Below are 17898 nucleotides of genomic sequence, written 5' to 3' on the forward strand. Positions count from 1 at the left end.
GCAGCACCAGGGCTTGGTCAACGCCTGCGGGTGTTTCTGGTTTCTATTTTGGAAGGATTTGCTGTAAAAATAGCTCTCGTTGGAGTGGTAAAATTACAGAAACTTGTTTGCTATGAGGCTGCTGGTGGGACACGGCCCCTGCCGCGGGCTTGCTGGCCAGAGGCGGCTGGACCGGGAGGGCAGGGGCACATTGGGGCCCCTTTGCGGGTCACCACGTCCACCGTGTCCCTGCGGAGCTTAAAACTGGCCCTGAAACAACCCCAGCGGCTGGGGAGGAACCGGCAGAGGAGCATCCACCCCAAACCCGAATGTGCCAGGAAGCATCTGCCCAAGCCCCTTCCCCCGGGGGCTTTGGGGGGGTCGGCGGTGGCTCCAACCACATCTCCCCGCACCAGGCGGGCCGGAAACGCTCCTGCACTTAACCAGCTGCTTCTCTGCCCTTGCCAGGTTTATTATCTTAAAATCTCACAACCTGAAGACTGCAAATAATTCCTTTGGGTCTTCACTCCCTTTTCCAGCTGCTCCAACCCGAGGAATGGCCGTTGAGGTACCAGAGTTATACAGAAATCATGCGTGGTGGCAGCTTTCCCTTGTGCACCCCCTAAACAGCGGCAGCCCCAGGGCTGCTCCCCCGTTTCCCTGCCAGGGAGAGCTGCGGTGTTTTGAAATTAGTTCTTGTTCCGCCTCTGCTCCCTGGTTCGGGACAAGCCCAGCCGCTGGTGCTGGCCAGGGTGGGCAGCGGGCAGGGACAGGCAGGGGCTGGGCCGGGGCAGTGGCATCTGCCCCAGCTGCCTCGGGCATCCTTGGTCATCTGTGTCAGAGTTACTAAATGCAGGAGGGCTTTCGGGTACACAACCCCTGTGGTTTCGGCCAGGGGGATTTCAGCAGGGTGAGGATGACTGCCGGTGCTCACACAACAGGTTGGTTGGGTTGGAGCCCTGGGGCTGGTCCCGCTGTGCCAGTCCGGGCTCATTCCTGGAAGCCCCCGGCACCGCAGCGGCCACGCTGCAGCGACGCGCCGGCCCGTGCGGCGCGGCGTGGATTGAGAGACCAGAGGGTGAACTGCAGGGTATACAGGTAATGGTTTACTACGGTAACGTGCAACAAGAAATAAGGGTTATTGCGAGCTGTACACAACGTCACAAAACATATGCCCGGTCACAAGCCCCCGGTTCGAATGCACGAGTGGATCCACACACGATGCAGCAAATGGCCCCGCGGCAGCGACGGCAGAGAGGAGGGAGCGGGGCTGGACGCGGCGCGGGAGGGGAGCCGGGGAAGGACGCCTGGAAAACGCCTCTCTGCAGGGTAAGGAAAATACGTATTTATCTCTGGTTCCTGCAATGTTGGGTAAAAGTGCAACGCATGAAGGCTGACGGGTGGTGCAGGGTGCGGGGGCTCCTCAATGCAGATGGTGGGGTGAGCGCTGGGTGCCAGCCCCCCGGCACTGACGGTCCATCACCGTCCCCTTGTGTGCGGGCACCGGCGTGTCCCCACGTACCACCCGCAGCGACCGCCAGCCCCACGGGCGAGGGCAGCCTCGTCCCGGACGTGCGGCTGCAGGACACGTCCCCCGTCACGCAGCGGGGACTGTTCCCACACCGGGGCCCACGGGAAGGGAAGGGAAAGGAAGGCTGCGTCCCGCCTCTGATGCTGTAAATCTCACCCGTGACTTTTCAGGACCTCCTGTCACCCATGTTCGTTCTTTGGCAAACAGGTTGATGACATTAATTTACAGCTTCGGGACCCGCCCGTGGCTGCCTCTCCCCTCCCCGGCCACTCCTGGGAGATGGGATGGGCAGGGATGGGGCCTGGGAGGAAGGAGACACATCTTCTGCTCCTCCAAACCCCCCTGAGCCCTCTGCCACCAGCTCATGAGCCCGCGGTCCCCGCTCGGTGCCCAGGGCTGGCGCCTGCAGAGCCGTGAGCTGTAGCAGACGGCAGCGCTTTGTGCCAAGCCACGAAAGCAAGGTGACGGCCACCTCCTCCCTGGCCACACGCCGCAGCACGGTGAGCTTGCACCCACCAGCACCCGGGGACACCAGTTCCTGCGTGGTTTCGGTGGGGTTTTGATGACCCACACGGTGCGTTCACCCACGAGGAGGGGGGCTGTGCCGTTTTATTTCCCCTCAAGGTAGGAATATGAGTTACGAGAAACCAGTCAGGTGCGTTTCAGGTGGGACAGGGCTCGTGGGGCGATGATAACTCTGGGCACGTGCTGATGTGGCGGCTCGGGGCCGAACACCCCGGGGATCGGTGCTCTGTATGCAAGGGGCTCCAGTCACCCCGTCCCTTCCCGGCGCACGCCAGCTGTCCTGCTCTCTTCATTTTCAAAGCCTCCTCTAAGGGCTGCAGAGGACAAGCGGGGTGGGAAGGAGAGAGCGAAGCGGCACAATGCCGGCCGGCAAAGCAAGGCCATTTCCAGAGAAACTCCTCTCTGCATCTTGCAAAGCTGAGCGCCAGCGTGAGAGATGAGCTCCTTCCCACTCTTTGCATCAGTCCTCAGCCTTTCTTTCAGCTTCAACCATTTCCTCGGCCGCTCTCGCTACTCCAGAGCCCTCCCAAACCGCCCACCCGAAGGCCCTGCCTGCGGCACCCTCCGGTGCTGACACCCCCGCAGCAACCTGCCAGCGAGGATCCACGCAATGGGACAAAAACTGATTCCCCCTCGTTTGGGTAAAGCAGAAAGGGGCTTGTGTCTTCTGACCTGTCTCAGCAGGGGTTTCATCCGCACCCGGGATAAAAGTGGGCGCTAGGAAAAGGCAACGCTAGGAGAAAGAATAATGAGATCTATTAAAAAAGCTTTGGGCTGCTGGCTATTCTGACCACAGAAGTACTAAAAATACACGCATTTCCGAGACCACCCGTATTTCAGAACCGCTAAAAGGCTAGATTCTTCGCACAGAAATTTGAAAACAGTTTAAAATCCATTCGTATTGACTCACTCACCTTCAACCAGCCTTTAAAAAAAACCACACGTGGGCTGAGGCAGGAAGGAAAGGGCGAGGGCAGGGACGGGCAGGCAGCACGTCCTCAGTGGCAGGCAGGGACCTCTCCTGCGCCCATCGCACAGCCCAGCTCCACGGGTAAAACACCCGGGGCTGCCCCGGGACTAGGGGGGCTGTCGGTGCCCCCCAAGCTGCGCTTCAGCTTCCTCATCTCCCACCTCCCACGGAACGCGTGTGCCAGTGAGCGCAGCAGGCTGGAGCGAAGGGAATTGGGGACACGGACACCGAAGCTGCAGCCGGCATGTTCTCCTCTCCCTTTGCTGGGCTGCATTTTTTTAGCATCCTAGCGCTGAGGGTTTGCAGATACGTCCATCGCGCTCATGGCAAAGGCAGCGTCCGTGCTGCCCCGGCTGTGCCTGAGCCCCGGGCCAGGGACGTAAAGCTTTGGGGTCACTCTAAGCTGGTACGTGACACACTGACTCTGCTGCTAGGCCCAGAATTAGGAAAGGGGCATCCAGTGGCCAGATGGATGATGTGTACATTAAAAAATAAACCCATCCTAATCGCTGCTAAAACCTGTCTAATCCCAGCCCCAGAAGTGAGGGAAGCCACGGCATACAGAAAGTGCAGATGTGGAGTCAGCGCTGGGCTCTGTGGAGACCCACTGGGACGAAAATGGAGCATTGGGCTGGAAATGCAGAGATGTGGTTTGTGCTCACTCCAAAGCCCATTCGGCCAACCACTGCTCGCACCGGGCTCGCTGCTCCTCCGTCTCCGGGCTCTTGGCTTCGCTCAGTGCCTCCTCTCCTCCACCACCAAGCACAGCTTCCTGGCTCTCCTCCTCTTCCCCCTTCTGCATCATCTTGTCCTTCAGCTCTTGGATGGTCTCGTCCAGCCGGTGAGCGACGTGGTGGGGCACCCAGTTGCTGTCCATTGTGGTGACGAAGGGGTCGGGCGCACAGACCTCGATGAGCTCCTTGCCGGTGGGGATGCGCAGGTAGTAGGCGTGGAGCATCATCCTATAGGGACTGCTGTCCTTCTTGTGGCTGTAGGTGAAGTCCCCCACGATGGGGTGGCCAATGGCACTGCAGTGAACCCGGAGCTGATGAGTCCGCCCTAAGGGGAGAGCGGGAGCGGAGGAATCAGAGACACAGGTCTGATTCCCACCTCGAGGTGGAATTCCCTGAATCCCACCTCGAGGGCATACTGGTGCGAGGTGACAACGCACCAAATGGCATTCGTCCCCCCAGTTTGAGAACCTGAGTCCTCCGCGAGCTGAGTGCGGCTCTCAGCTCCGCTCAGAAGAAAGGCTTTGTTTTTTACTATGCCACCATGCTGCAAGCAAGGCCCAGGGCTGCAAGCGCAGGTCCCGCTGCGCCACCTCTGCTGCCTCCGTCTGTCCAGCTCCCGCAGCCCCCCGTGCCCGCACCGCCCCGGCCCCGAGCTCCCACCTGTCAGCGGCTGCAGCAGCACTTTGGTTACGGGGTCTCCGCTGTAGGACCCGTGCTCCAGCACGATCAGCTCCGACTGGCAAGGCTTGGGATTTTCGCAGCCTGCAACAAGATCCGGAGGGGGGTCAGCTCCCCCCAGCACGGCCCAGGTGGTCTGGGCAGCACAGGCAGGGCGCGGGAGCCGCTCACCCTCCGTCCCGTCGATGCACATCATGTGGGTCATGCCCTCGGTGGTGTTCTTCCCTATGGCGTAGCGGATCGTCATTCGGCTCTGGCTGACGTGGCCCCTGACCTGCAGGGCAGAAAGCCAGTTTGCAAACCGAGCCCTGGCACTCGTTCCTCACCGACGCCGGGACGACAAGAAGGACAGGCCAAGCTGCAATGTTGCAAACTCAGAAGATATGTCCAGAAGCAGGACCTGGCAGGCTGGGCTTACCAGGGCAAGATAGGCTTTGGTCACCAGACGGTCCTTAAAACACTTGTAGGCGCTTCCCGCTGCCGCTTTGTTGAGTGCAACGCACAGGGCCCCGCTGGTGGAGAAGTCGAGCTGGTGGCAGAACCTGGGGAGGAGACGGGAGGCGGAGGAGCATCCCCGGGCACTCGGGCAGCGTGCCCAGCCGAGGCCGGCTCGGAGGCAGGGCAGAGCCCGGTTCGGTCCCCGGCCGCTCACCTGAAGCCATAGTAGGTGTCGGGGTCGGCCAGCTCGGGGAAGCGGTACTTGAGCTGGCTCTGCAGGGTCAGCGTCTCGTACCACATCTTGCTGTCGATGCGGATGTCCCAGTGCTTGTTGACCACGATGAAGTCGGAGCTCTGGTACAGGATGGACAGGTTGTCGATGGTGCCCGGCTCCATGGCCAGCGCCCTGCGGGGAGCGTGAGGGGGAATCGGGGTGAGCGGGGCGGGAAGAGCCTCCAGCCGCAGCCTGCGCACCCCTGGGGAGGGGCACAGCAGGGGTGGGGTACCCCCGGGGGACTGGGGATGTACTGGTGCCGCGCTGGTACCGGTGTCACACCGCGCGGGTCCCAGAGCGACACCGATGCCACGCCGTGCGGGTCCCCCGGCCTTACCGGTGTCACGCTGTGCCGGTCCCACAGCGGTACCGCTGCTGCGACCGTGCCGGTGCTACAGCAGCTACAGGGGCACAGCAGCTACGGGTCCTGCAGCCCTCCCGGTGTCACACCGTACAGCTCTGCCCCTGTCCCGGTGGCACGCGTGGAGAGCCCCGCAGCCGCACGGTACCGGGCCGATGCAACCCGGCCGTGGGGCTCGGCCTCACGCCGCTCCCGCCGCCCCCCAGTCCCGCTCCCGCCGCCTCGCCCGCTGCCAGCCGGGGCCGGGCCGCGATCTCGGCGCCCCGCAGCAGACACGCACGGCGGAGGGGACCCGGGACGCGGCGGAGGGGACACGCACGGCGGAGGGGACCCGACCCCGACCCCCGTCCCCCCCGCCCGCCGACCTGCCGCGCCGTCCCCGGGCCGGGCCGGGCCGGGCGGGGCAGCGAAGCGGCTACATCGCATCCACCGGAGGCGCCGGGCCCGCGCGTCGCGTCCAATCAGCGCCGCCACCTCCGCGTCCAGCCGCGCGTCGCGTCCAATCAGCGCCGCCGTCTCTTCCGGCCGCCGCGCCGCGTCCAATCAGCGGCGGCTCGGCTGCGGCGCGGCGGCCGGAAGCGCGGGGCGGGCGGGCGCGGTGCCGGCGCGGGCCATGGCGGGCCCCGAGGACGGCCCCGAGGAGGACTTCTACCAGCGGTTCGCGGCCGAGCTGGAGGTGCTGGCCGAGCTGGGAGGTGGGCGCTGCTGGGGCGCCGTGTCCGGTCCCGGGGGCGGCGGTGGAGGGAGGGAGCGGACGGGCAGACCGGCCGGCCGCGGAGCCGGCGTGTGCCCACCCCACCGTGGGTCCCCTCTGGTAACCGGCGCCGTCGTGTAATGCCTCTTGCAGATGACCCAGCTCCACTCGCTGGCCCCAAAACCTCCCAGTTCCGGGGCAAGAGGCAGCCACCGGAGGAGCCCGACCCCCCCGGGGACCCCCCCGGGGGCAGCAGGCCCAGGAAGAGGGACCGGGGCTGCGACCCACCCGGCTCCCCGCCACCGCCCGCAGCCCGCAGTAGGTTTGGCTCAAGACGGGTTTAGGAGAGGTTTTGCAGCCCCGATGGGTCCCTGGGTGCTGCTGACCCCCCTCCCCGAGCAGTGCGAGGTGCTGCTGGAGGAGCAGCCGGGAAGCACCCTTCATCGACGATGCTTCTCCTCTTCTTCCTCCTGCCCTGGTGTCTCACGCAGCCCCGAAGCTGAAGCGACAGCGCTTGGAAGCTGTTAAGAAGCTCAACTTTGGTGCGGATGATGAGTTGGCTCCTGATGTCCTCCAGAACGCTGGCACGCTTGCGCCCAGCCCAGAGGCACCTTCTGCTCCCCAGACTGCCAGGTTGGCCACCTTGAACCCCGCTTTTAGCAGGGGCGAGGCAAGGGGCCCTCGAAGGTGGGGTTCGAGGGCCCCTTGCCTCGCCCCTGCTAAAGAAACCCAGTGTTCTCCAGCTGGGATCGCCTGGAGATGAGCGGCATGGCCCCGCTGCAGACCACGCCGCCCTCCGAGAAGAAGCGGGTCCTCAGGCGGCCACCCATCCTGGAGGACTACATCAACGTGACGTCCACCGAGGGCACCAGGGTCTTCATGGTCGTGAGGGATGATCCCTCCAGGACAGGGGTGGAGGTATGGAGGGACCTGAAGGCCAGGCTTGCTTCTTTGTGACCTCCAGCCAGTTCTTTGATGAAGCGTGAAATGTTTGCGCTGAGCATCAATATGAACGTCGGCGTGTGTCCTCTACTCCTCGCAGCTCCCCGATTCCCTGGGCTGGAACGCACGCAGGCCGCTCCACTTGTTGGGGGTGCCTTTCTCCTACCTGAAGGAACAAGTGAATGAAGAGGTATCGCATCTTATAGCAACCTTCCCGTCTTCCCCTGACACCCCTGGATAGCCGCAGTGTTGGCTCCTGAATCCCCGCTCCCCCCAGCTGTGGGTTAGCGGGGCTTCTCTGACCCCCCTCTCTCCCTCTTTGTCCTCCAGCGTCGAAGGTGTGTTCTGGAGGCATCTCAGCAGCTGACAGAAATAATAAACAGGTGAGATGTTGGGACGAAATCCCACTCCTATCCCTGCCACGCTGTTGGACGTGGCTCCCAAGATGCTCCGGTGGGGTCCAAGTTTTGGGGAACCTGCGAGCAGAGGAGCCTCTTCACCCTCAGCATCCCCAGCTTGGGAAGTCTGGGTGTGATTCCCAGTCCTGCCCCCAACTCCCTGGGTGGTTTGGGGCAAGTTAATTCTTTCTTGCAGTTGCCTCGAGAGTGAAACCAGTGCCAAGAGCCCGGAGCCCACTGGGGAAGCGGAGCCGGCAGACGAGGAGGAGTCTGCGCTGCATTGCCTCTGGGTGGACAAGTTTACTCCCCGGCGCTACATGGAGCTGCTCAGTGATGATGTGAGGTTCTAGGATAAGTGGGGGCTTGGGGTTCGGGTGGGCTTACTGCTTCTATAACTCTCCTTAACGCTGTGGGATCGTGGTTTTACGGTGCTGCCTTTGCTCGTGGGGCTTTGGGAAGCGCTGGCTGGGGGGCTCTGTCCGTGCTAGCCCTGCCCGGGGGCAATCCTGCTGCGGAGAGCTTGGAGCGGGGGTTTTTCAGCTGTAGGCTATGAGCTTTCCGACAACAGAGACTGTGAAAGATGACCAAAATAAGACAAAAAAGATTGGGTGGACTTTAGGCAGGAATTGTTGGCTATTTTGATTTTTTTTTTGAATATTAGAAGTTTTGTAGGGAATTGAAAATCATAGAAGAGGCTGGGTTGAGCCGAGACAGCCGAGGGACAGCAGGGATGGGGCCGATGTGACTTGTCCTCCGTTGCCCTGCGGGATGGTGGCCGAGTTGGGAAGGGAAGCCGCGTTCCCAGGTTGTCCCACAGAGATGCCGGGTGGAAACCTGGGCAGCCTCTCCCATGGCGGGGGGTGACGTGCTGCGCGCTCGGGGTCTGTCTGGGCAGACGTGCTCTGGGTTGACTCCCCTGGCTCAGCTCTTTCCTCTGCACGCCATGGCGGTTTTTAAGCCATGAAGGAGAGGCCTTTCTCTGTCCTCAGCCAGATCCTTCTGAGGTTCAACAGGGTTTGCTTGCTTTCTTGCCCGACATGCAGTACACGAACCGCTGCCTTCTGAAGTGGCTCAAGCTCTGGGACATGGTGGTGTTCGGGAAAGAGAAGGCTGTGAAGAAGGCCAAGCCCAGCGCCGAGGCTCATCCTCCATTCAACCAGCCCAAGGAGCAGCAGAATAAGTGGAAAACGAAGGTCCAGCTCACAGAGGAGATTCTGGAAGCTGAGCTGGACCAGCACAAGAGACCCAAATACAAGGTGAGCAGGACAGGAGGCTGCTCTGGTGGGTCTCCTCTCCTATCCCCCCTCATCCCACCACCATGGTGAGGAGCAGGGGCTTCCAGTGCAGATCTAGCAGAAATTGGATTCCTTGTTTCTCCTTCACAATTTTGGGGTTTTCTCATTTCTTTTTCTGTTTTGGCTCGAGTAATGTGATATCAAGGGGAGGGGAACAGACTTTCTCCAGCCAAATTAAATGGGCTGGTTGAAGAAAGACGTACCCTTTTTAGCAGAGGCTGGTCTTGACTTTATTTGTTCGGGGCAGTTCGGGGCAGTGAGAGGATATAAGAAAGGGGAAAAAAACCCAGATACTAACAGCCTAACAGCATTGCTTCTCAGGAGTGTAATTCTGGAAGGGATTTTGCTCAGCCTTTTCTATCTACTGCTCTGCAAACTTAAACATACGCATGAGAGGTGCTGCCAGGAGGACTCTGTCACCTCTGAGAGTTTCTGTTATATTCTCCTTCCTCCAGTGACTTTCTCTTTTCTCAGTATGTCTACAAACCAGTGCAGCAGCTCCCAAGGGTTGAAGCAGACCCGTTTGCAGGCTGCAGAGCCTCGTCCCCGTGCGTGGCAGCCTTGGTCGGTGCTGGAGGAAGCCCTGCCTCGCTGCTTGCGGGGCTGACGTTACCTCTCTGCCGCAGGTAGCCCTGCTCTGTGGCCCACCCGGCTTGGGAAAGACCACGCTGGCCCACGTCATCGCAAAGCACGCGGGGTACAACGCCGTTGAGATGAACGCTAGGTGAGTGCGTGCCGGCTGCCCAGCCCTGCCCTGGCCCAGAAGCCAGCGGAGGTGGTGCCGAGCCGCAGCAGCCTGGCACCGGCTTGTCTTGCAGTGACGACCGCAGCCCCGAGGTTTTCAAAACCCGCATCGAAGCTGCCACCCAGATGAAGTCTGTGCTGGGTGCCAACGAGAAGCCCAACTGCCTGATCATCGATGAGATAGACGGCGCGCCCGCGGTAAGCCCAGCCTGGATCTGGCCACCTTTTGCATTAACCGCTTAATTATTGCCCTCGTAGCAGCTCACCCCCCGCTCCATTTTAGGAGTGGTTTCTTGCCTCTGAACAGTAAGAATTCATCCCTTCTGTCCTTAACCTTTTTTTCCCCAAGGCATCTATCAACGTGCTGCTAAACATCATCCACCGTAAGGATGGGGAGGGCGAGGCAGCGGCCGGCACGGGCCGGAGGAGGCGGCGCGAGGGTGGGCTGCTGCTAAGGCCCATCATCTGCATCTGCAACGACCAGTTAGTATCGCCTGCGTGTCCGGGGAGGGATGGAGAGCAGAGACCCCTGCCCCAAGCAAGGAGGCAGCTGCTGTTGCCTCCAGCCAAAGAGCCTTCCTGCGCCGAGTTATCCGCCGTCGGACCTGCGGCGTAGAAGTACCTTATGAAAAGTAAAACTACAACACGCTCAGCTTTCCTGAAACCCCCCAGGTTTTGTATCTGCTGGGGTGACTTGTAGCTAGGTGTGAGCATATGGTCGCGTTTCTGCGCGCACAAACGTGCGGTGGCGTACAGGCAGCTACTAAATAACCCACCTCTCTTGGAGCGGAGCATTAATGGCTGGATTTCTTCCTCTGCTAGGGTTGCTCAGAGACCCCTGTGCTTCCCTTTGCCAGGTATGTCCCTGCCCTCCGGCCGCTGCGGCAGCAATCGTTCCTGCTACACTTCCCTCGGACGGCACCGTCCCGGCTCGCGCAGCGGCTCTGCGAGGTGCGGCACGGCTGAGGGCTCCTCTTGCCCCCCCGGGCCGCGGGCCCTCCCTGCTGACCCCCTTCTCCCGCAGATTGCCCTGCGGCAAGGCATGCGGGCGGACATGGGCGCGCTGCTGGCGCTGTGCGAGAAGACCGAGAACGACATCCGCTCCTGCATAAACACCCTGCAGGTACTGGTGGCACCGGGAGGTCTCTGGGGACCACGGGCTTGCTGCAGCTCTTGACTTGACCTGGGCTCAGATGGGGATGGGGGGAAAAACCACCGTGTCCCAGGCAGATCCCTAAAATGTCCGCCCTGTCCCCTGTGTTATTTTTAACCTTGATTCCCCTACAAAGCAAGGAAGAGCGAGGTGCCTCTGTCTCTGGCTTTGCCCAGCACCAGCTAGCTGTTGTGGGCATCCCCTCCCTCCCCGCAGTGCCCGTCCCCCCCAGCCCCTCGCTTGTGTTGCAGTTCTTGCACGGCCGAGGCCAGAAGGAACTGAGCGTGCAGATGGTGCAGACGATGAAGATCGGCTTGAAGGACCAAAACAAGGGGCTCTTCTCCATCTGGCAAGAGATCTTCCAGCTCCCAAAGGTCCAAAGGTAAAAGGGGGCGTTTATTAAGTCTGCTGCCTGCTTGGGGCACGCTGCTTCGTGGTATCCCCTGACCTGCTTGCAAGGCCTGTGGTGGAGAAACCTGAAAGGTCCTGGAGAGCTGGTCTGCCCTGCTGCAGACCCAGCTTCCTTTCAGCAGATTTGTGCGTCCAGATGCTCTTTGGCTGCCCTCTTTAGTGCCCAGTAATTTAGCATCGGTATTGCCTTCAGTCCAGTTTGCAAGGGTCCAAACGTTCCTCGCTGGTCCGTTCAGTGCCAGGGTACCCTGAGCTCTTCCCTTTGGGCTCCCCCAGGCACAGGATAGGAATGGACCCCGCTTTACCAGCCCAGCTCCTGGTGGGCGATGAGGACCTGTCGCACCTCGGGGGGACGGCTGGCTTCAACGCGTCCTCCCACCGCTTCCACCATATCCTGCACCTCGCCGTCTCCTCGGGGGAGCAGGAGAAGCTCGCCCAGGTAGAGCAGCTTGGGGGGGAAGAGCCGGGCCCCTTCCTCTGCTGTGCCGTCTGGAGCAAGGGTGGCTCCTGATCCGGGGGGTCGTGGCTGGGGGGTGCCTTGGGAAATCCCTCCCTGCAGTAGGATTGTGTTAATTTTGGATGGAGTGCTGGGGTGTTGTGCTGGAGCTGGGCTCAGTGGGATGCTCAGGATCCCAGTGGTGTGCCCTGATGGGTCCATCTGCCCAGCCTCGAGCCGTCTCTAATCCTGCATCCGCTTCCAGGGTCTGTACGACAATTTCCTGAACATGAAGGTGCGGGACTCCAGTTTCAGCTCGGTGTGCTTGGCCCTGGAGTGGTTGGGCTTCTCTGACCTGCTGAGCCAGGCTGTCCTGCACGGACAGAGCTTCCAGCTGATGCGATACCTGCCCTTCCTGCCCGTGGCTTTCCACATGCTCTTTGCGGCCACCAGCATCCCCCGTCTCGCTTATCCCAGTAGCCAGCACGAGGCAAGTACCAGGGAGGGCACGGCGGCAGCGTGGCTCCAGCTCCGTCACCTGCGGGGACATCTGTGGTGGCAGCCGTGGCTAGGCCATCCTTGCCCTCTCCACCCAGGCACTGGCCAAGCTGAACCATATGCAGAACCTCGTCGTGTCCATGGTGTCGGGGATAACACCCAGCGCCCGCAGCCGCGCGGGGCAGCAGTCTCTGATCTTGGAGGTGCTCTGTCTGCTGCTGGACATCATCGCTCCGAAGCTCCGACCAGTGAGTGCCCACCGGCCCCTTCTCACTGTGGTGGCAGGAGTCCTGCCTGGGTGACACGTCCCCTCTGCAAACCCTGTCGTGAGGGCTGGGACGCGTCCCCTGCGCTGCATCGCCCAGGCTGAGCTATCCCAGACCTCTGTCCCAAACTGGGGGGCGGTTTGATGTTGCGGCTGATGCAGAAGCCGGGGGGAAGCCGGGGATGTGGCGCTGAGATACGCGACTGCTGGGTGCACGGGGGGCTGTCCTGCGCCTCCCGGACCCCTGCACCCGGGGGGTGGGCTTGGCCTGAGCAGGGCTTTGGGGGACTGTTGCAGTCTCCTTTCAGCAGCAGATTCACCTGCACGCGTGGCTGCGTTGGGTGCATTTACCCTTCGGGCCATCAGAGGGGACCGTCCCTGCTCTGTGAAGTACGTGTGTCGCTAATAGGAAACTAAACTTGGTCTGAACCTCGCGGGTATTAACTGTCCTTTCTCATGTAGAGACAAAGCCCGTGCTTCAGGTTATTTTTACGTTTAGAAGTTATTATGGATTAGTGATGCTCTCCCCTTGCTGGGCTGCGGTCTCCTCCCCAGGTGAACACGCAGCTCTACAGCCTGAAGGAGAAGCAGCAGCTGGCAGACCTCATCAGCACCATGCTGGCCTACAACCTCACCTACCACCAGGAGCGCTTGCCCGAGGGCCAGTACGTCTACAAGCTCGACCCGTAAGTCCTGAGGGCGGGGAGAAGGTGTAGGGCTTGAAAATAACAGCAGAGAGTTCAGGAAGGAGTTTGAGCCCGAAGGTATCGTGGCATCGAGTTGGTTTCTTGCAGCTAGAGCTCAGAGGTTTCTCTGGCGACGGCAGCGGGGTTGGCGCGAGCCGCCCGGTGCTGGGACGGCTGCGGGGACCTGACTTTCTCCGATGGCAGCCCTGCGGGGATTATCTGCTTTTTTTGCCTCATTTATTTTAAAGGAGGAGCCCCGGAGCCGTGCGAGTGCTCGGGGCTGCCGCTGGCTTTGCTCCACCAGCAGCGTGGTCCAGCTGCCCCGTCACCCCCTCGGGCTGAGGCCAAAACGGAGCTGGTTTTGCTTTAATTGGATTAAAGGAAAGGAAGCAGCTGCCTTTGGCTCTCACCGGAGCTGGCAGAGAGGGACCGAAGCTGCCAGGGGCTCGCGGCAGCAGGGGAGAGCAGGTCTACCTGGGCACGTTGCACACAGTGGGTCACTGTAGCTGCGGTTAATTTGTATATTAATAGCCGGCCATTGCTAGACTTGAGTCTTCTTATGTTTTAAGTACATACAGAGCTTGTTATGTTTTAAGTACATACAGAGGCTTCAGTGAAGTAATACAGACCCCACCACAGCTAGGAGCAATGCTAATGTCTTCCTGGTGCAAAGTTAATTACAAAAATTAGCCTCTGTTAAATCAAGCAGCTGTATCTAATTACAATGAAGGACTTTATTTATTTTTTTATTTTTTTTTTTTCCTCCCCATGGAAAGTCCTGTGGGGGCTGCAGAGAGCCGTCCTCTCTTGCCCTCTCCGTGCCAGGCTGTGCCACCAAAATGCAGCCGTGGGGAAGCTGTGGGACATTGGGAGCCACGTGGTGCAAGCAGGCACATTGCTTCGCTTTGCTTTGCCTTTTTTTTTTTTTTTTTGGTGAAGTCTGAGCCAGTTTCCAGGCCCGGCACAGCAACGACAGGGACCGCGGGGGTGTCACATCCCGGTGGCACCTGCGAGTCACGTCCCAGCATCTCTCTGGCGAACAGAGTTGTTGTCAACAACAAAACCTGTGTTTTCTCTTTAAAACTTTTTAAAGCGTAGATTTGACAGCTAATCTCTGAACGACTACAAAACCATCTGACTTTGTTCCCTTTATTTTAAGGGGAGTAATACTGAATGCGAATACAGCATGAAATATTTACAGCTGGCAGAGGAACCAGCCCAGCTGGCTCCTCGGTGCTGGGGCTGCGCCTGGGCTTTTGCTGTGCTGAAACAGGCCTAACTCCGGATCTGGTGCACCAACCCATTAAGAATAAAACTGCTCTGATCAGCCAAAATTACTGTTCATGCCCATATCTCAATTAAACAGCTCCCTGCGGGCACCTCGAGGTTCACGTGAAGGGTCGTGGTGCCGCTCAGGCCCAAGCTGGGATGTGACTGTGGCTTTTTCAGGGCAATCTGTTCGGCACGGACCCGCCTGCAATTTCCTCTTCTTGCATTAAAACCAAGATTATAAAGCACGTAATCCCTCCTGAGTTCCCATTCAGCTGAGATGCCCTGCAGCAACCTGGCTCCGCACGGCCGGCACCGCTCGCTGGGCGTCTTCTAGCGTGCCGTCGCACACAGACTCGGAGAGGGCAGCGATGGGGAAACTGAGGCACCGTGGCCAGGATCATACCGAGAGGCTGGGGGGGATGGGGCTGGGACTCCGTTCCCGTGTCCGGCTGCAGTTTACATAATGCTTTTTTATTTTCACTATTGATTTATTTTCTCTGCTTCCTCTCCTCTGCGGTGCAGGAACGTGGAGGATGTCTGCCGGTTCCCGGACCTGCCGGCTCGCAGGCAGTTGACCTACCAGGCCAAGCAGCTCATCGCCAGGGAGATCGAGCTGGAGAAGATGAGGAGGACGGAGGCTTTGCTGCAGGCGCGAAACCTGGGCGAGGTAGGGAGGGTTTGTGGTGTCTGGTGTTTTTGGGGGGGGTGGTGGGCCCATTGATGGGGATAAAGTCCTTAGGGCCGGTGTGGGGACCTGGTCTTTCCAAAGCAGCCGGTGGCTTTCGCTCTGCAAATGGAAATCCAGGATTAAACCCCCCCAGTCGCAGCCGTCTGCCTGCACATCTGTCTTCGGGCAGCACATCTGCACTGGGGTGGTGTGCCCGAAGGGCTCATCTTTTTGCAGGAATTCTGGAAAGAAACGGTCACTATGAGTTAGAACTTTAAACCCTTCAACTCTAATGAGGGCTGGGACGAGATGGGAATTTTAGTTCGTCTGGCTGTGATTTGTACGTGTCCATGGGGGAGCTGACCTGCTCCCTCCTGCCTGCACATTCCCTCGCTGCTTCACTTTGATCCTCCCAAAGTCCCCAGGAGGAGCAGAAACTGCCCACCGCCCCTCTGCCCACCGCTGAAACCCTCCATGGAGCAGCGGGCAGAAGGCAGGAGAAGGTGGAAATGGACAAATGTGGAGGCTGGGAAACAGTTTGGGCATAGCTGGTGCCTGTCCTGCCCTGGTGCCGCAGGGATAATTAATCCCCGAGAGCCCCTTTTTGCAGCAGAAGGGCTTTCTCGGGGGATGCGTGGGGCAAAGAGATGCTGCAAAAACATCTCTGAAGGCTCCTTGTTTACACGGTGCTGACTGTGAAGTCCCAGGGAAAGGGGCTGCAAACACGCATGTGCCCGAAGCACTGCCAGGGCTAATCCCATGTGGTGCTGGGAGACAGAAAATGATGAAAAAATCCTTGCCAGGCCGCTTGGATATCGTAAGCGAACCCGGCAGCAAATAGAGGGGGTGTGCGGGGCGGGTGACAAGGCACTGTCCTGCCCTCAGGCTGTGCGTCACCTGGGTGGGGATGCCCAAACCTTGAGCTTGTCCAGCCCCGAGGGGACCCTCGCTCAGGGCTCTCCTCCCCGCAGGAGCCCGGGAACGGCCTTGGCAAGGCAGGGGAGCGAGCGGACGCGGGGCCGGTCGTGCCCCCCAACCACCAGCAGCGCCTGGAGCACATCGTCCGGAGGGCAGCGGTGGAGGACAAGGTGAGGGGGCTGCAATTTCTACCTAATCTCCTACCAGCGCGTACCTTGGCTGCTAGAGACTGGCTGTCTCCATTGGTATTTATTTATTTTTAGTACAGTTTCTTTTAATAGAATAGTTTAGCACCACGTGTCCCGTAATTGCATCGCTGGGTTTATAGCATGGGGATGAATTAGATCTGGGTGACAATTACGGCCGTGTTCCACGAAGCTTTCAGGGGTGGGGAAGGAGGGAGATGTGAATGGGTTAAAATAACTGAATTTTGGCTCAGTGGAAGCTGCAGGGTTGGGGGGAGAGGGGCAGGGAGGTACACACACAGCTCAGGGCGCTGTGGGGACATCAGTGAGCCAGGCTGATCCCACCCCGGGCATCCCGATAGCAGCCAAGAGGAGCAAGAGGTGGTCCCCTGCCACCACCCCCTCCACGGGCTCAGCTTCGAGACCTTGGCCGTCTATAAAACCCCGCTTCAGCACGATGAACCTTAAAGTTTGTCTTTCCCACCCGATTTTGAATGCAGTTTGCATTTTACCCAGGCCACCGGCCCTTTCTGCAGGATTTGCATCCAGCTCCTGCTCGGTGGCTTCCTCCTGCGCCGGGTGCTTGAAGGGGGAAGGCGGCTGGTGCAGCCCTGAGGGGGGGGTGACGGCCCCGCGCAAGAGCCCCAGCGAGGGGCTCCCTGATCTGCCTTAGACGCTGTCTAGGGCTGGCTTAGCTTAAAATGAGGCAGAGCTGAGCGGTGTCACCGGGGTCTACCTTGCACGGAGGGAAACTCGGCTTGCTTTTGGCTGTCTCCGAATGTGAGCTGTAAATGCCGGCGCTGACAGAGCCGCGCTCACCTTCTGCTTTTTGCTTTTCGCAGCCTGAGATCGACTTCTTCGGGCGGCCGCTTCGGCGGCAGCAGGCGCCTGTGGCCCCGGGTAGGTGGCAGAGGGACGGGGTGGCCACGGGTGGCCCCAGCCCCGGGTGGGTGGCAGAGGGAGGGGGGTGGCCACGGGTGCTGCTGGGGGATCCCTGCGCGGGCAGTGCCCGGACCTCACCCAGGTGCCCAAACAGGGGCTCTGTCCCTAAGCACTGTGCCCCGGGGGACATCAGCGGGGCGGGGAGGGGATATTGAGCGAGCTGACCCCGATGCAGCAGGCAGGGGGGTGCCTGCGGGCTGGTCGGTGCATTCTGGCAGCGTCCAAAGGGCCAGCGAATAGACGGAGCTGGGGAGCACTGTTGTGGGTACCTCAGGCCTTCGCAGGATCCAGGACACGGGAGCATCAGCTCTGCCCTTGCAAACCCCCCCGTGCCCGGCGGCAGCTCCCCGGCCCCTGCCCTCCCCGTGCAGCCTGGGCGCAGGTTGTAACTTTTAAGGTTAAGAGTTTCTGCAAGTTTTTGACGTGGCTCTTCCCCCCGCAGCCCCTCAGGCCTCCGAGGAAGAGTCGATCGAGACCCAGATGGGAAAGGCCGTGGGGAAGAGCGACGTTTGGTTCCGGTTTAACGAAGGGGTTTCCAACGCCGTCAGGAGGAATATCTACATCAAGGACCTGCTCTAGCAGGGCAGAGATGAAGCCCAGGAAATTATATAGGTGGAACTGAAGGGATAAGCTGACTTGACTTTCTAACCTATGGATGGGGTATGTGTGAATGATCTTGGTTTGTTGTGGTTTGGTTTTTTTTTGTACCCACTTGTTTAAAAAAAAATAAATATATAAATAAAAAATAATCATGAAGTATTGTTCTGTTTATTTTGTTTATAAACCCTTAGTTGTCATATTTTGCCTGTTTTGCTGCAAAATTATATCCTACAATATACAAAAGAATATTTAAAATCGCTGAAAATGTTTTATAAAAAGTTGTCTTCCTTTACCAGTTCAAA

General features: G+C 59.7%; 2 protein-coding genes across 5 annotated transcripts; one reads left to right on the forward strand and one right to left on the reverse strand.

The window, feature by feature from the left end:
• Positions 1-2775: 2775 nt before the first annotated feature.
• On the reverse strand, positions 2776-6004 carry RPUSD1 (RNA pseudouridine synthase domain containing 1). 3 transcript variants are annotated; one of them, XM_075515562.1, is made up of 6 exons: positions 5856-6004; positions 5070-5261; positions 4836-4959; positions 4589-4691; positions 4400-4501; positions 2776-4064 (listed from the first exon to the last, which is right to left on the reverse strand). In XM_075515562.1, the coding sequence occupies exons 2-6, from the start codon at positions 5249-5251 to the stop codon at positions 3664-3666; spliced, it is 912 nt and encodes a 303-aa protein (XP_075371677.1). In that variant the 5' UTR covers positions 5252-5261; positions 5856-6004; the 3' UTR covers positions 2776-3663. The 3 variants fall into 3 exon arrangements, with proteins under 3 accessions (XP_075371677.1, XP_075371678.1, XP_075371679.1); XM_075515563.1 differs by lacking the exon at positions 5856-6004 and adding an exon at positions 5467-5811; XM_075515564.1 differs by lacking the exon at positions 5856-6004 and adding an exon at positions 5401-5811.
• A 45-nt stretch (positions 6005-6049) lies between these two features.
• CHTF18 (chromosome transmission fidelity factor 18) lies at positions 6050-17720 on the forward strand. 2 transcript variants are annotated; one of them, XM_075515556.1, is made up of 22 exons: positions 6050-6185; positions 6338-6502; positions 6676-6817; positions 6910-7102; positions 7227-7316; positions 7457-7509; positions 7721-7862; positions 8568-8780; positions 9446-9543; positions 9638-9761; positions 9913-10046; positions 10421-10514; positions 10588-10686; positions 10968-11098; positions 11404-11566; positions 11829-12053; positions 12160-12309; positions 12882-13012; positions 14807-14951; positions 15923-16039; positions 16897-16954; positions 17439-17720. In XM_075515556.1, exons 1-22 carry the CDS (start codon positions 6104-6106, stop codon positions 17573-17575), a joined length of 2886 nt encoding a protein of 961 aa, XP_075371671.1. In that variant the 5' UTR covers positions 6050-6103; the 3' UTR covers positions 17576-17720. The 2 variants fall into 2 exon arrangements, 1 of the variants encoding a protein (XP_075371671.1); XR_012777674.1 differs by having other exon boundaries at positions 6928-7102; positions 11829-12309; positions 17439-17519.
• Positions 17721-17898: the final 178 nt, after the last annotated feature.

Source organism: Mycteria americana, chromosome 12 (genome assembly GCF_035582795.1).
Source record: "Mycteria americana isolate JAX WOST 10 ecotype Jacksonville Zoo and Gardens chromosome 12, USCA_MyAme_1.0, whole genome shotgun sequence".
Classification (NCBI taxonomy): domain Eukaryota; kingdom Metazoa; phylum Chordata; class Aves; order Ciconiiformes; family Ciconiidae; genus Mycteria; species Mycteria americana.